This window comes from Scomber scombrus, chromosome 10 (assembly GCF_963691925.1).
Source record: "Scomber scombrus chromosome 10, fScoSco1.1, whole genome shotgun sequence".
Classification (NCBI taxonomy): Eukaryota; Metazoa; Chordata; class Actinopteri; order Scombriformes; family Scombridae; genus Scomber; species Scomber scombrus.
Window position 1 is genome coordinate 3,270,700 of NC_084979.1, and position 16,693 is coordinate 3,287,392.

At 40.9% G+C, this 16,693-nt stretch overlaps 1 protein-coding gene across 4 annotated transcripts in view; it reads left to right on the forward strand.

The window, feature by feature from the left end:
* Positions 1–16,693, forward strand: part of flna (filamin A, alpha (actin binding protein 280)) — a 54,026-nt gene that overhangs the window by 23,798 nt on the left and 13,535 nt on the right. For all 4 annotated transcript variants that reach the window (XM_062426553.1, XM_062426555.1, XM_062426556.1 and 1 more), the window contains 23 exons: positions 1,027–1,281; positions 2,504–2,601; positions 4,022–4,169; positions 4,483–4,601; positions 5,525–5,602; positions 6,417–6,579; positions 6,666–6,866; positions 9,544–9,681; positions 10,605–10,731; positions 10,813–10,949; positions 11,066–11,262; positions 11,420–11,533; positions 11,699–11,842; positions 11,933–12,056; positions 12,504–12,664; positions 12,782–12,872; positions 13,261–13,430; positions 14,024–14,141; positions 14,419–14,531; positions 14,778–14,927; positions 15,664–15,982; positions 16,171–16,344; positions 16,456–16,618. In XM_062426553.1, the coding sequence (XP_062282537.1) occupies positions 1,027–1,281; positions 2,504–2,601; positions 4,022–4,169; positions 4,483–4,601; positions 5,525–5,602; positions 6,417–6,579; positions 6,666–6,866; positions 9,544–9,681; positions 10,605–10,731; positions 10,813–10,949; positions 11,066–11,262; positions 11,420–11,533; positions 11,699–11,842; positions 11,933–12,056; positions 12,504–12,664; positions 12,782–12,872; positions 13,261–13,430; positions 14,024–14,141; positions 14,419–14,531; positions 14,778–14,927; positions 15,664–15,982; positions 16,171–16,344; positions 16,456–16,618 (3,502 nt within the window). The remainder of the gene's footprint in view (positions 1–1,026; positions 1,282–2,503; positions 2,602–4,021; positions 4,170–4,482; positions 4,602–5,524; positions 5,603–6,416; positions 6,580–6,665; positions 6,867–9,543; positions 9,682–10,604; positions 10,732–10,812; positions 10,950–11,065; positions 11,263–11,419; positions 11,534–11,698; positions 11,843–11,932; positions 12,057–12,503; positions 12,665–12,781; positions 12,873–13,260; positions 13,431–14,023; positions 14,142–14,418; positions 14,532–14,777; positions 14,928–15,663; positions 15,983–16,170; positions 16,345–16,455; positions 16,619–16,693) is intronic.

Consider the following 16,693-nt stretch of genomic DNA (forward strand, 5'->3'; position numbering starts at 1 on the left):
GCTCTGTTCTCCTGGTTCTCGCTACAACTCTGGCAACAGTTTTCTAAAGTTGTCTAATAGTCCTGTTAGAATATACGCTGTCTCTAAATCTTGTCTGGACATGAGATCTGTAAATCCCTATGTTTGTTTGAGATTTTACATTTCTAACTTGAGCATTTGTCTTTATAGTTGTGGAATCAATCTAGAAGTTTTTTGTCTTTACTCCTTGTTGCTTAATACACTTATTTCTGTCTTGTGTTTATGTAATTGAAGGACATTTCACTGCATCCAGCTATTTACTTCCTCTAAGCATTGACACTGTGAGTCAAAGGGACCTGGGCTCTGTAAATTAGTGTATCGTCTGCATAGCAATGATAAGCAATCTTATATTTTGGCTTTTCTAAAGGGAGGGTGAATAACAAGAGGCCTAGAATTGAACCCTGAGGGACTGTTTATAATCACCAGTGGCAACAACATAGCTCCTGCCTTCGATGTATGACCTGAACCAACTCGGGACAGTCCATTCTCAACAGACCACCTGTCTTTTAAAGAATGTGCTAACATTAAGCAACCCAAGAACTGATGTTTCGCTTGAATCAGTATTCAGATGAACCTCATTAGACACCTTTTATCAGTGCAGTCTCAGTACTGTCATGTCCAATAGGCTATAAAGTACCTTGTTGGAAGTCAACATACACTACTACTATCTTTCCCCAGACCAGACCATGGTCGATGATTCCTAGGTATGCACCCAACTCCCCGTTTTTAGCTTTAGATTAGATAGCAGATAGACTCCAGAGTGAGATCATTGCAGAACCTTCTTACTAAAACACTGACAGTAAGGCAGAGAATGATCAAATATCATCCCAAATCATTACTCTTTTCTCATCTGTTTTTCACACCGTTATGATTCTTTTGAATGCAACTGTGTTTTGAAGGAGGGTTTCATCTTAACATTGTTGTGTGGGTTAAAATAAACGGAATAACAGGACTTAAAATCTTCTTTCTCTCTCTCTATCTCCCTATCTCTCTCTCCCACTCTCCCAGACTCTAAAGCCATTGTTGATGGAAATCTGAAGCTGATCTTGGGTCTGATATGGACCTTGATCCTGCACTACTCCATCTCCATGCCTATGTGGGATGAGGATGAGGAGACAGACGACGGCGGCAGGCAGAAGACACCTAAGCAGAGGCTGTTAGGATGGATCCAGAACAAACTGCCCGAGCTTCCCATCACCAACTTCAACCGGGACTGGCAGACGGGCCGGGCCCTGGGTGCCCTGGTCGACAGCTGTGCTCCAGGTGAGGGGAATATCTTTGTATTCTTGTGTCACGGAGAGGGATTTGTGTGTATATGCAGAGGTGGGGGGTGTTTTGTGTCTTCCATGGGTCAGTGGAGGTGAACCACCAGAATGTGTGGGTGTGTGTGTGGTGTACATGTGTTCCCCCACAGCCAGGGTCTGAAATGAACACCAGCCAAGTATCAAGTGCCCTGAACCCATTTATCTCTGGAGGATAACAGATTGGTCAGGGTCACCAAAACACTGGTCTGTTGCTTTGTAAGGTTTTATACATTTCGGTTGCACAAATCTTGGATGTTAGTAAGCATGTTAGACATTAAAAAAATAAAATTTTCTCTAGTGTTGTGACGTCCAAGTTGAGTCTTAGTGTGTCTTTTAGCGTTTAACGTTTCTGCTTACGACAGTGATTGACAGCTGCAGACCTGAGGTCAGGTCAGGGAAAGCGTGAATGCGTAATTCTCATCTGTCTGAGAGTAAAACATTAGGGCAGGTTTGATGATGAGCTGAGCAGACTAGAGAGGAGGTGGGGAGTACTTAACCTTCCCATTATGGTCCCGTAAAGGAGGGGAGTAAGAGGAGGGAGAGATATAGGTGAGGGGGAAAGTGAAGGATAAATGAGGTTTCTGTTTACATGCTTGGAATGTTTGGCATACCTGTGGATCTCCAACGGCCCTGAACAACAGATAAGACTTCAAGAAAAGCTTTTATTTCCCTCCAGTAAAAGATGTCCAGCAGTGTCCAAAAATAACAACCCTCGGATTTTAGTCAATGATCAAGTAAATAGACTGCTTACGTAGATACATTGCCAAGGCAGCTTTTGTGATAATAAAAGAATATCATAAGATACAATGGATAAATTCAAGGGTAGACATCTTGAGGAGTCATGAAGACATATGTATGGCTCCATATCTAACTACAACAGCTGCACATTCACCTTCAAAGAAAGATTACTTTGCATGTTTTGCATTCTCCCTTTATCTGCTAGACGTCGTCAAGGCTGTAACATTTTGGCCATAATTAGACGGCTTGACTGTAACAAAAGAAGCTCTCGGTTTCTTTTAGTAGTGAAGTTCAGGTCAACTTTAATGTTCCTTAATCCAACAGAAATACTGCACTTCACTCCCTGACGCTGTTCATGAATCCACTTAGCAAGACAAAATGTAAAATATGTTTTGTTATGACATCTTTTCACGTGTCCAACTCACCTTCACTCTTTTCTTCAGGTCTGTGTCCTGACTGGGACCAGTGGGATCAGACCAAACCAGTGGACAACGCCCGTGAGGCCATGCAGCAAGCTGACGACTGGTTGGGTATCCCACAGGTAAAATAAAAAAACATTTCCAAAAAATCAAAAGCAACAATGTGTTGATCGGTCTCTTAATACTTTGCGACCACTGTTTACTACTGACGATGTCAATCTTTAAAAGGGGCATCACTAATATTAAGTTCTGGAGTTGCGGATATATTAGACTTTAGACACACATTTATTTGTAAGTTGGGTCAGTGACAAATAAGATGAGCAATTAAAAAATATCTTTAAAATAGTTTTAAAAGCAGCATCAGGTTTGTTAACATGTACATTTAGTATTTTTGTTGGTTTTATATCATTTGAAATGACATTTGCACCATTTTCTTTTACAAAAAGTAAGACTGAATGCTCCTGAAAATGTCAAATGGTGTAACCACAACATTACACCATTTTAAAAGGGTAAATGGTTCCTGATGTACATGATTCCCCAGATTAAATGTAATATATAGAACAATTGTATTCCATTACCTTTAATATAAAAAAATAATAATGTAAGAGTTTTTAAGCAAGTTGAATTATTTGGTACAACGTTTTTATGGTTACACCACTTAGACATTTTTGCCATAATCCTCTAATATGTTCTCTCAAAATGGATTAAAAGCAGGAATGTGATGCTGGGTCCACAAGCAAGGGTGTGCAAGTTATTCATACGTTTATTTTCACATTTTAACCCCTTTAAATTTGACTAAACCACATGGACACACGAACACGTCATTGACCAGTATGGGTTTTGCCAACAATAAGAAAAATACAGAATACCATCCAGACTCATGACTGGCATGCATAGTTTGACCATCTCTATTTAAATTGTATTCTACATTGGACACAACCTAATCAACACATTAAAGCAGTGCTTAGATATGTAGGATGTTCAATAAGACATCATGTAGAGAATCAACACAGCCTGAAGTCAAACATTTTATCCCATTAGTGTGTATCCAGAAAGAAAAGTTCAACATTTAATAGGGAGATTTCAAATGGATTTAAACAAATGTCGCTTTGTTTCTCGGGCCACGCTGCTGAGTGACAGTGTAGTGTTGGTATGATTGGCACAGTGCTGGCACGGCATAGCGTGCTGACAGTTGGCTCTGTGGTCGCCGCTGTTTCCGGCTTTAGTTGTGCTTCTGCTAAGAAACTGAGTCTGTCCTTTCCCCTGTTGTCTCTGTGGCTTTTAAAATTAGCCAATGAGTGGGCGCCTGCTGGCTTTCCATGTAAGTTTGTCTCAGGTACTTTCTGAGTAGAGAGTAGAGGTTGGTATGTGGTTAGGCTAAATCACGGCACTAGTTTATTTGTGTGGTCTCCATGGCAACTTATCAAGCCTTCCTTCAGGCGGTACAGCTGTAGCCTCTGTTCTTTTTCATCAGCAAATAAATAGAGGAAGTAAAAACTGGCCTTTCATTATCATCATTTTGGTCTTGTCTTGCTCTCTCAGGTGATCACCCCAGAGGAGATTGTTGACCCCAATGTGGACGAACATTCAGTCATGACTTACCTGTCCCAGTTCCCCAAGGCTAAACTGAAGCCTGGCGCACCACTGCGACCCAAACTCAACCCCAAGAAGGCTCGTGCCTATGGGCCAGGTACACGCACACACACACACACACACACACACACACACACACACACACACACACACACAAACACATCTGTAACTGGATTTCAAGAAGAAAGCAAGCAAATGCAGTTGATTTGAGTTGGGCAGCTGGATCAGCTTAGACCATGTTTACATCAAATCTTTGCAAATTGCTCTCCATAATGCCTAAAATGTGATATAGATGTTAAATAGCATGTATTAAGTTGGCACTGCAGTCAGTCAATTTTTATATAAGGTATAATAAATATAAACAGGAAATGTTTTTTGAATGTACTGTCCCAACTCCTTCCTCTCTGCAGGTGTTGAGCCTACAGGTAATGTTGTGATGAAGAAGGCTGTGTTCACCGTGGAGACCATCAGCGCAGGCATGGGCGAGGTCCTGGTTTACGTGGAGGACCCCGCAGGACACAGAGAGGAGGTGAGACACTGGTAGCTTGACAGTGTTTAGTCTTTATTACATGGGTTATGATGACCCATGAAAGTGTTTGTATATGATGAGTCATGTTTGTTTTTTTGGCACCATTGGTAGTATAACTAGGTAATTGTTTCACTATGTAAACAGTTAGGGATCGGCATGTTGGAGCTATAATGAAGCTATGGTTATGGTTAAAACTTGGGGGGGGGGGGGAAAGTAAAGTGATTTATGTAAAGTGGTATACAAACATGCTGTGTTAACTATGGTATGATTAAATATGAATATTATAAAGTTTTGTCTTAAGTGGCTTGGGTTGCTTGTCGTCAGCCCTGCTCAACCAGTTGTAGGGCCGACCGATACTGGATTTTTGGGTCCGATACCAATATTAAGGAGTAAAAAAATTCCGATATCGATATGTCAGCCAATAATTTTATATATAAAGAACATAGACATAAACATACATTTTTTGCATTGATCCCTTAAATGTAGTTATCAAACACTTATGATAAAGATATGTGATGAAGGCATGACGTTTAAAGTTTGACTATAAACTTTATTGTATAAAATGACATCAACGCACTGAAACCGTAAACTACAACGGGAATTTAATAATTATAAATAACTAGAAGTAACTAAACTAACTAAATAACAAAAAAAACATGTAAATATATATTTAAATTGAATTTAGAAAAGGGATCAAATGTACATTAAATGCTCCCTATATAACTTGAAAAGATATGGGTACATATCGGACAACATATACGCTTATTATCTGATATATCTGCGATAAAATTGGCTGACCAATATATCGGTCGGGCTCTAACCAGTTACTGAATATGAGAATTGTTGGAAGCCACTATAAGATAATCTCATGTACTGTGACATACCATGTTGCTCACTTCTTCTTTTTTTAAATTTCTCTTCAGGCTAAAGTGACAGCCAACAATGATAAGAACCGCACCTACGCTGTCTACTACACCCCGAAAGTCACAGGCATGCACAAGGTAAGCTTATTTTCAGATCTTACATGACGGTGATGTGACCAGTGTGGGCCAGGGGACGCTGGAAGTCAAGAGTCAGGGGCTCAGAGTTTGAGCTGCTGAGAGAAACACACCCCCATATACTGACATCATACTCTCCATACTCCTTATCCCTGCTCAGGTTACATTAGCTGTTTACTAGTGTAAATCTGACCCAACTTTTGGCAGTTAAGCTGCATTGTGGGTAAGGTAGGATCCCGGTTTTGACAAGGAAGAATAATACATGGAATAAAAAAACGTATTTGTTTCATCAAAATCTAAGCAAAAGTACCAAAAAAAGAATACATTTTTTCTTTCACTCACACACTCCATCTCTGTCGCTTACATAAGTGCGCACATTTAATTACCACCTCTCTGTCTTCATGGAGTCAGTGAGGTGATGTTTACAGCATAAATATCATTAAATAAATACTCCTTCAAACTTTACATCAACCCCTATTTACTGGATCTTTTATAATCAAGAGCTGAAACCAAATCACTCAATCTTAATCCAATAAAGACTATTGTGCAAAGGTCTGTAAGTGATGACTGCATAGCAGCAGTTATTAAAGAATACAACATTACGTAGACAGTTGGGCTCCAGTGGAAAATGAACTCTCTCTAAGGTGATCTGTACCTGTCCTCTCAGATCTCAAGCTAGAGCCACTTAATAAAGGGAAAATAATAAATAACATATCAATTATACTGATATCCTAACGCTTGATGTCAAATAAGGGGACAAAAAAAGCGAGCTTCGCTACCAGAAAACAATTTTCACTCCCTTCTTTCGTCTTTGTAGGTGACGGTGTTGTTCGCAGGGCAGCACATCTCTAAGAGCCCCTTCGAGGTGGAGGTCGGCATGGCTCAGGGAGACTCCACCAAGGCCACAGCCCAGGGACCGGGTATCGAGCTCTCAGGGAACATCGCCAACAAGTCCACCTACTTTGACGTCTACACAGCAGGTAAGGACACGGATCGAAGAAGCCTGCGTGCATATATTTGAACTCTTACTACACTCATGTGTTTTCTATTCTACTCCTCGTCTCAGGAGCTGGTGTCGGGGAGGTGGAGGTGGTGATCATGGATCCTACCGGTAAGAAGAACACGGTGACTTGCGCCATCGAGGACAAGGGCAACAGTAGCTACCGCTGTACCTACAAACCCACCCTGGAGGGCCAGCACATCGTCTACGTCACCTTCGCGGGTGGCGCGATCAACAGGAGCCCCTTCACAGTCGACGTGGGAGAAGGTAAGACTGTCCCGCTGAGAAGTAGTTATACATTCAATACCTCAGGAGATCCACTCCTATTACAGCAGCACTACAAATCACTCTATAAAGGATGTCACAGTGACATTCTATGCTTTTAATGTTCAATTCTTTACCTTTAAATCACCTAAATTATATTTATAGAAGTCTAGAATCTCAGCCTATAATGACTATCAACTGCAACCAAATCCACTTTGACTCTTAAAGGCTTTTCTACCTTTTTAAATATTTGCTCTCTCTGCTGTTTTCTCTTCAATTGTGTGTAATGCTTTGGCTTGTCTTTTCCTGCCACTTTACTGGAAGTGGTGTCCTCTTTCTTCTCTCTCTCTCTCTCTCTCTCTCCCACTCCCTAGTTCCCCTCTTCTCTTTGATAGAGGCCTGGTGGTATCTGTCCTCTCTCTTCTGGAACGGCCTCTTCCTTCTGCTGTCATTTCCTGTTTCCTGGGATCTCTCTTGGGTACCCAACGTGTGCGAGCGTGTGTCTGCGTGTGTGTCTGTGTGTGTGTGTGTGTTGTTGCATGCATGCCCATGTTAGATATTTAACTCCACTGTTTTTACTTTGCGTGTGTGTTTTCTAGAATGGCACGTTTTGGTGACTAATTTCCCTCTGTGGATTTGCTTTATGTGTGTGTCATCTATCGGTAAAATCAAACTGAAAGTTAAACGTGTAATGACTCAAGCATCTCCAGAGTTGTGTCGCCATATTAGGAGTTTTCAACACATCCATGAAGAAATACTCTCCTGTTCATACATGCCACCTCACTTCACTTCCTAACCATTTTTCCCACATTTTAATGGGAGACTACTGAAGTGTGTGATGCCTCATTTGCTCCAGCTCACATGTGGTCATGTTTTCTAGGAAGTAGAAAAGTCCCTATCTTAAATAAACCACAACCTTTGACTTGGATTGGGTGTGTCCATCAGAAGCAATGTGTTGTTATTTTACTCATGTACAGATATGAGTTTTAGTGTTAATAATTGTATGAATTTTGGTGGAAACTTACAAATAATCCGAAATATTGGCAATATCAAAACATTTTGATTAAGTTTGTAATTTGGATGTTGGGTTTTTTCATCCACCTGAAAATACATTTTAAAGTATGTCTTAAAACAACAGTCAGACATCCAAATGATCTCTGAAAACTGTTTTTCTTGCTGTAATGATTCCTCCTGTTCATACTGACCATTAGAAGATCCCTTCATAATGCTATTTCAATGGAAGTGATGGAGGACTAAATCCACAGTCCTCCTTCTGTGTAAAAATGTATTTAAAAGTTGATCTGAAGCTAATATGAAGTGTCAGCAGTGAAAGCACATTTTGATAGCCTGTATGAATGGGAGGAATGATTACAATGAGGAAAACTTATCAATCTACCTACCAATCTAGTTGAAAGCCTAATCTGCTACATCAGAACTGTGTGGGTGTGGTGTGGCAGTAGCTAAACAACCCACACTGTGAACAGGATCTACATCAAATGGTGCACTGAAGTTTATAACACGAGACCCACCCACTTCAAACCAATGACAATAGAAAAAAGTCAACTACTGAACTAGCTCGTATGAAACAGCCAAAACTGTTTATATAATATAATATAATATATAACTTTGGCAGAAAGTAAGTGTGTTCGTGTTAGATCCCATCACTCATAATAAGAAAGTAATAAAGAAAAGAAGTTTACAGGGCCTTTATATCTATATCTATAAAGCAATTGCCAGTTGCAATAATCCTACTGTAAAGAACAATTAAAACCTTCAGCATGTTAGCTCATGTTGTGAGATGATGCCTTGTTGGGAAATTTATAGCATAAGGTTATGAATCAATGAGACATGACGCCAAGCCTGGAATTTTCCAGGATATGATGAATTAAATTTGTATTCATTTTAATGAGAAGATCAATGATATTCAGTTTTTTGTTGCTTTTGTGGTTCAATGTTTAATACTTATAACTAAGTGAGACAGATTAAAAAGAATGGTCAAAATTGAAGCAGCAAATGTCAAGATATCCTAACTTGCATTAAGCTCCAAAATTGCTGGATCTTAGATGTTCCTGTAATGCACCTCACTAGACTCCATGTCTTTCAATCCATTTGGCCCATTTGGCCATTTATCATTTGTTATAGTTTTTATGCTAGGGTTGTTTATGTGACATGACCTTCTGGCGTTAAAATACATTTTCAAAATAATATTTTTCTTAACCAACAGAGTGCTTAATAGTCCCCTCCCTGTAAGATATCTTGTGCCTGTAGTCAATAGCTTGCTTCCTGCAGGGCCATCCAACTGTGACTCAGCACGTCCTATTTTATACATTATCAGGAGATATGAAGGATATTCCACTTCCCCTTTGAAGATAGAATTCACTCTGCGGGTAAATATAGAGAGATAAAGAGGCACATGAGGGGTGTGGAGGGTATGAGGAGAGAGAGAAAGGACAGTTGAAAAGCACTGAAAGCCTTCCAACAATCTTTAAGCGTGATTGACATACTGTTCGGATGGAAATTTATTTTGGTTTTATATCATTCACCCCACAGCTCATTCCTTCTATCCCTACTGAAACCATTGAACTCACATGTGGTCATAATGTTGGAGTCATAACACTGAGAGCTGTTGTCTGTATTTCTGTTTCTCACTCACTCTTTCTTTTCGTGTGTCTCTCTGCAGCATGTAACCCCACCCTCTGCAGAGCTAAGGGTCGTGGTTTGCAGCCAAAGGGCCTGAGGGTGAAGGAGACTGCGGACTTCAAGGTTTACACCAAAGGAGCCGGCACTGGAGAGCTCAAAGTCTCCATCAAGGGGCCCAGTGAGTTATACTGCAAACACAAGTCTTGACTTTACTCATGCTCCATCTACGGTACAGTCTGATATACTGCAAGCAGATTATGAACCCTTATTTCTCACCAGTCTTATCGGCATTGTTTCTAGCTACAATAAGCTGCTTTTTATACCTGCATCTCACAAATGGCAGACAAAGTTAGAGACTAGCTGGTGAATATAGTGAAGCATTTACCACCTATAGAGCCAGATGTTTCCCTTAGGAGGTGAAGACCAAAACTGAGCTAAAAGAAAGTTAATATTAGACTTGCATACACAAGGTGGCTCCAAATTAATGTACATTTCTGCTTCATATGGGAATAAACATTGCTTGCTAAGACGTTGACTGTATCCAGCATTGTCAGACCAAAAGAGTGAAAGATTGAAAACTTGATCGAAATGAATTGAAACGTCATCATTTGCAGTTATTATTATCATTATTAAATTAATATTACTTGTTGAAGGATTTTAAAATTCACCAGATTTAGAAAGAAAATCCCATTTTTTGGCAAAACTGGTCGTACGAGCTTTATAGTGTTTTTGAAGTTAGCCCAAAACCACCAATTTACTTCAAAAGGCTTTACAGCATGTGGACGTTGACCTTAGTGTAGTTGAAAGGGGAAACAAAACTAAGACCCTTTAACATGGGTAGGACTTGCTGATATATGTTGTTTTAAAAGCATGTTGCACTGTCCACAGGTTAAAGATTCAATGAAGTAAAGGTTTAACCCTCATAAACTTCTAGTAGCTGTCTGTTATTATACCCAGTTGAAATGGTGAACCATATGTACTCCCCTGTATGCTGATGATATACTCATTATGCCTTGCACATAAAACAAGAAAACATTTTTTAACATGGCTCCAAAAATGTAGCAGATTAAAAAGAACTAATGTGTATCAATGTGTTTGCAGAGGGTCTTGAGGAGCCATGTAAAAGGAAAGATGTTGGAGATGGTGTCTTCGAATTTGAGTATTACCCCACCACACCTGGAACATATACCATCACCATTACTTGGGGAGGACAGCACATTCCCCGCAGGTACACTCTTGTGCAGAAACAAATACTACAACTCAACCAAATTGACTTTTCATTGTGACTGACCGTCTTTGCTCCATTTAGTCCCATTGAGGTCAAGATTGGTGCTGAGGCCGGCCCGCAGAAGGTGAGGGCCTGGGGTCCAGGACTGGAGGGCGGTGTGGTTGGCAAATCTGCCGACTTTGTGGTGGAAGCTGTTGGAGACAACATCGGTACACTAGGTAAGGAAGCCTGAGAAATAAAACAAATATACATATGGCAGAAGAATCCTGAAAGTATGCGTTTCTGCAAGTATCAAAAGCTCTTCTAAGTTTGCTGTATTTTTCCCCCTGTTCAGCTTTCTCTGTGGAAGGTCCATCTCAGGCCAAGATCGAATGTGATGACAAGGGTGATGGATCTTGTGATGTGCGCTACTGGCCCACAGAGGCTGGAGAGTACGCAGTGCATGTGCTCTGCAAGAATGAGGACATCCAGCACTCTCCCTTCATGGCTGAGATTGTCAACCCACCACCAAAAGACTTCTACCCTGACAAGGTATGCACATGTGGACAAACGACAACTTTTGCCAGACATACATCATAAAATGAATATCAGTTATTCCTTTTAGAGATGTTATTGGTCACAGAGAGCAGTTTCTGTTCATAATGTATAACCATGTTCCTAATCAGCTCAATGAATGTGTGTTTTCCAGGTTAAGGCATTCGGTCCAGGCCTTCAAAGCAGTGGTTTGGCTGTTGGAAAGCCCACTGAGTTCACAGTTGATGCCAAGCAAGGAGGAAAAGCTCCTCTGAAGATTCTGGCTCAGGTAGGGCTGTGTATGTTTAAGCTTACGAACAAGAATCTAATGCACGTGTAGGATTATCTGACCCTGACCCGGTCCCTCAAGCATCAGTGTCTCCATATGTTACATGTTTGATTCCACTTAAAAGTTTTCTCTTATTTAACTCTTTGGTTTTCCACATCTCTACAGGATGTTGAAGGCACTCCTGTGGATGTCCAGGTTAAGGATAATGGGAATGGCACATACAGCTGTACTTACACACCCCGTAAACCCTTAAAACACACTGTCCTGGTCTCTTGGGGAAGTGTTAACATCCCAGACAGCCCATTCAGGGTGAGTACACTTACGGACACATACAGAGCATGTTGTTGTTCAGACATTTTTTACAGAAATGTCTCTTTTGCCATTGTGCTTTGACCACAGATGAATATCGGGGCAGGCTGTCATCCAAACAAGGTGAAGGTATCAGGACCTGGGGTGGCCAAGACCGGCCTGAAGGCCTTTGAGCCAACATACTTCACCGTCGACTGCGCAGAGGCTGGTCAAGGTAAAGCCACATTATACAGTTGCATTCTATCACACAATAAGTCACAGTATTATTTATCACTGCCTAATTGATGTTTTATAAAACATATAAAGGTTTCCTGCCCAGCACCAAAAGGTAGATATACAAAGTTAGCCACTACCTAGTAAAGAAGGCATTTAACAGACAAAAAGCCAGATATTACCCTCAGGTTTTGGGGAGAGAATTATGACTTCAAATGAATGCTAATGTTGCTCCTTCTCTTGCAAACATATAAATGGCCAACTTCATACAGCAACAATATATTAATGTTGTGTTTCAGATGGTTCTGCTGGCCCCAAGTGGCCAAAAAATAAATTTAAAGGTCCAAATCTTAGGACTACATTTTCTTCTTGGGTGTATTTAATATGTCTTTCCCATTAAATCATAAGTGTAAGGTGTGTTATATTGAGTTTTGGCTCCTGCCCTCAGGTGATATCAGCATTGGAATCAAGTGCGCCCCCGGAGTGGTGGGACCAGCAGAGGCTGACATCGACTTTGACATCATTAGGAATGACAACGACACATTTACTGTCAAATACACTCCTCCTGGAGCAGGCAGCTACACCATCATGGTCCTCTTTGCTGATCAGGTGAGTTTGTCCGTTTTTTTTATGAATGAAAGAATGTGCATGTATCATTTTTCATAGGATAGCGTTGTCTGTGTACGTATGTTTGAAGACTAGTATCCTTATGTTTGTGTTTTTCAGGCTATTCCAATGACACCCATCAGGGTCAAAGTGGATCCTGCTCATGATTCAAGCAAAGTCAAAGCTGAGGGACCAGGACTCAGCCGCAGTGGTAAGAACACTATTCAGTAGGTTGTTCAGTGTGAAATATTTTTATGTTTTTATTGAACTCCACACTTAAACATGCAACTTTCTTTCCATTTTCCACGTGAAGCTGTTGTGACCATCACTACTCATGCCAACTGCTCAATTTTTCTTTTTTGCTATCAAACCTAAATTAAACACAACCGAAATGATGTTTAGCTAATTACCTGTAAGCCAGAGAATTGCATTACAACATCATTAAAAGAGTAAATATAGTATATTCTTAATACCTCTTGGTGTTGGATCACTGTGCTGTTGGAAATGGAGTTTAGAGAAATTATGAGAGATTATGAAAATTAGTAAATTTAGTTCAAATTCACATGAACTCATATTAATCTTCTGTGTGTCTCTCATAGGTGTTGAATTAAGCAAGCCCACTCATTTCACCGTGAACACTAAAGGAGCAGGAAAGGCAAATCTGGACTGCAACTTCAGTGGTCCAACCAAAGCGGAGGCTGTCAAGGACTTTGAAATCATCAACAACCATGACAACACACACACTGTGAAATACACACCTGTGCAGCAGGTACACACAATGATAAAAAAAATGTGGAACTAATAATAGCTGGACATTTTGGGACATATACTTATTCACTTTCTTGTCAAGATTGATTCCACTCTTGTGTGTTAAGTATGAAGCTAGAACCAAGTGACTATTAGCATAGCTGAGCATAAATACAGGAACAAAGGGGAAATGGCTAGCTTGGCTCTGCCAGTAGTTGGACGAAGGGACTTTATGGAGCTTTCACTGTTTACCTGGCAAGCTTGCGGTGCACCAAGACAAAAAATAGTTAGCTAGTTAGCTTAGCTGTTTACCCTGTTTCTAGTCTTTATGCTAGGCTAAGCTAATCAACATAGTTAACAAATGGACATAAGTATCAATGCTCTCCACTAACTCTTGGTAAGAAGGCAAATAAGCAGATTTCCCCAAATGTTATTGTTAATTATTCTTAGTTAGTTATTCTTCTAGCTGATTTAATCATGGACAGATATTTAGTTTATTTGTTCAGTCAGAAAAAGGCTTTGTTTGATGTTGGTGGTCAAGCTAAGTTTAGGTTTTCTACCACCCTTCCCTACATAATAATTTGTCTGTGGTACTCCTCCCATTTCTTGCTCCAGGGTCCTCTGGGAGTTGCTGTGACCTATGGTGGAGATAATATTCCCAAGAGTCCCTTCAACGTTGCTGTGGCGCCAACACTGGACCTCAGCAAGATCAACGTCACAGGCCTGGGAGGCAGTATGTACCTTCCAGTCATACCTCTCATTCACTCTCTCTGCACATTTTGAACTCTTTATATATAGCATCATTTCTGTGTTTAACATACAGTATGTGAGCAGAGCTGAATAGTACGTTCAGTTATCAGCATCATCCACTTATTGAGTATTGTCTTTGTAAAATACACAACTGTACAATGCAATATCTTGAATATCAGCGTTTTTCTATCCATTTTTTCCAACTGGATCAGTCTGTTTTGAACTCTGCAGCACTCTCTTCGCTCTGTGTGTCATTGTAGAAATGACTGTAGGCAAAGATCAGGAGGTGACTGTGAAATCAAAGGGTGCTGGCGGTCAGGGCAAAGTCGCAGCCAAGGTGACTTCACCATCAGGGAAACCAGTGACCAGTAAGGTATGGCACATTTTTGAATTGACACACATTTAATTTTGATTTATTTCCCTCAGAAAAAAAAAAGATCTATTTTGAGACCAAATGTAGTCCTCTCACAGCTTCTGGCTTTTTTTTTTTAAAACTATGTATTTGAATTAAGATTAATATATAGATGTAATTTGTAATCTTTAAGATATGACACATACAGAATGATAATCTAAGTATTTTTTTCCCTAATTGGTCAAATCCTGTTCAAATGTCTTGCAGGTTGAGCCAGGCCTGAGCCCAGAGACCAGTCAGTTGAAGTTCATCCCTCGGGAGGCGGGGCCATACCAGGTTGAACTGACCTATGATGGAGTTCCGATCCCAGGATCACCTTTCAACCCCACCGCTTATCCTGCCACAGACCCCTCCAAGGTTGGCTACAGTTATTGGCAGACAATATTGTTATACTGTAAATGAATAATATGTGTAACATTGTCAGTTACTAGAGCAAAGTAACTTCAAGACAAACAAACAGCAACCTAAACTGAACTCAATATAACTGACCTGCATAATGACACAAAGGGAGGGTTTATATGCAGAAAGTCTAGCCTACACACACATACAATGGGAGCAGGAATAAACAATTAACTCTATATCACAAATGAACCTTAATATCAACAAATATTTAAATCAAAAACCTATTTACGACCAAGAAAAACAACTAAACTTAAATTTAACTTGGTCCCAAAAGTCTGGCACACCCAGTTGGCCTCTTCCACTTCCTGCCCGCCACAGTATTGCCACAATAAGAGGCCAACTTTACTGGCACCGCTTCTTTTGGCCAGGGGAAGATGAATTTGTATTTATGAAAAACAAAAGGGCAGAAAGTAATTTATGCAAGCAAGAAATGTTCAAGACAGAATGTTAACCAAAATGCATGCAAACAAACTGTCAGTGATAAACTGTGCTGTGTGAAAGCAAAAGGTTATGTAAACCGTCGTGACTTGAAATGTTTGTATGTAAAACAGTGTTAAAAAGAAAACAACTAACTCTCGGTGTTGACATGTGGTGCAGCAACCACAAACTTGAAAAAGTGTGTAATTCTGTTGCTGACACAGTTGTGAATCGTTGATCATTTATCTCCATCTCTACTCTCCTCTCATCTCAGGTCCGCTGCTCTGGCCCAGGCTTGGAGCGTGCCAAGGTCGGGGAGACAGGGGAGTTCATCGTGGACTGTACCAACGCCGGCCCGGCTGAGTTGACCATTGAGATCATCTCAGACAGCGGCACTGAGGCTGAGGTTCACATCCAGGATAATGGAGACGGGACATACACCATCACCTACATCCCTCTCTACCCTGGCTCATACACCCTCACCATCCGCTATGGTGGCCAGGATGTGCCAAACTTCCCTGCTCGGCTCAACGTGGAGCCTGCGGTCGATGCCAGTGGTGTCCGTGTGTTCGGACCTGGAGTGGAGGGCAAAGGTAAAGTACCCTAAAGTGCAGTAGATTAAAATAGTTTAGATGTTGCTCTTTGCTAGGACTCTGTACCTACAGATACCCTGAGTTGAGGTATTGGAAATTGGATCAGGGCATCTCTACATGTAATATTATGTAATCCGAGTCTGTTCAAGCTTTTCATCAACATTTCACCAACATGTTGTGTATTTTAGGTGTTTTCCGCGAGGCGACCACAGATTTTACTGTGGATGCTCGTGCTCTCACACAGTCCGGAGGCGACCACATCAAAACTCTCATCAGCAACCCATCTGGCAGCCATACGGATGCCCTGATCACCGATCTTAGAGATGGAACATACAGTGTAGAATACACTCCCTACGAGGAGGGTGAGTTACAACATAACAACATCTGCAGAATTTGTAAGATTGCTGTAGGTTTAGAGACTTGAATTCTGTGATAGATGAGTTTGAAACCGATATTTTCTGTGTATGCTTCAGGCCCACACAATGTGGAGGTTTGCTACGATGGCTCTCCAGTGCCTAAGAGTCCATTCCGTGTTGGCGTCACTGAAGGCTGTGATCCAGCTCGCGTACGTGTGCACGGCCCTGGTCTGAAAGGAGGCATCACCAACAAACCCAACAAGTTCACAGTGGAGACCCGGTAAGTAAGACCTAGAGCTCACAGCTTAGGGCAGGCTCACAGTTCAGTGAGATGGAAAAAACACAAATGTAACAG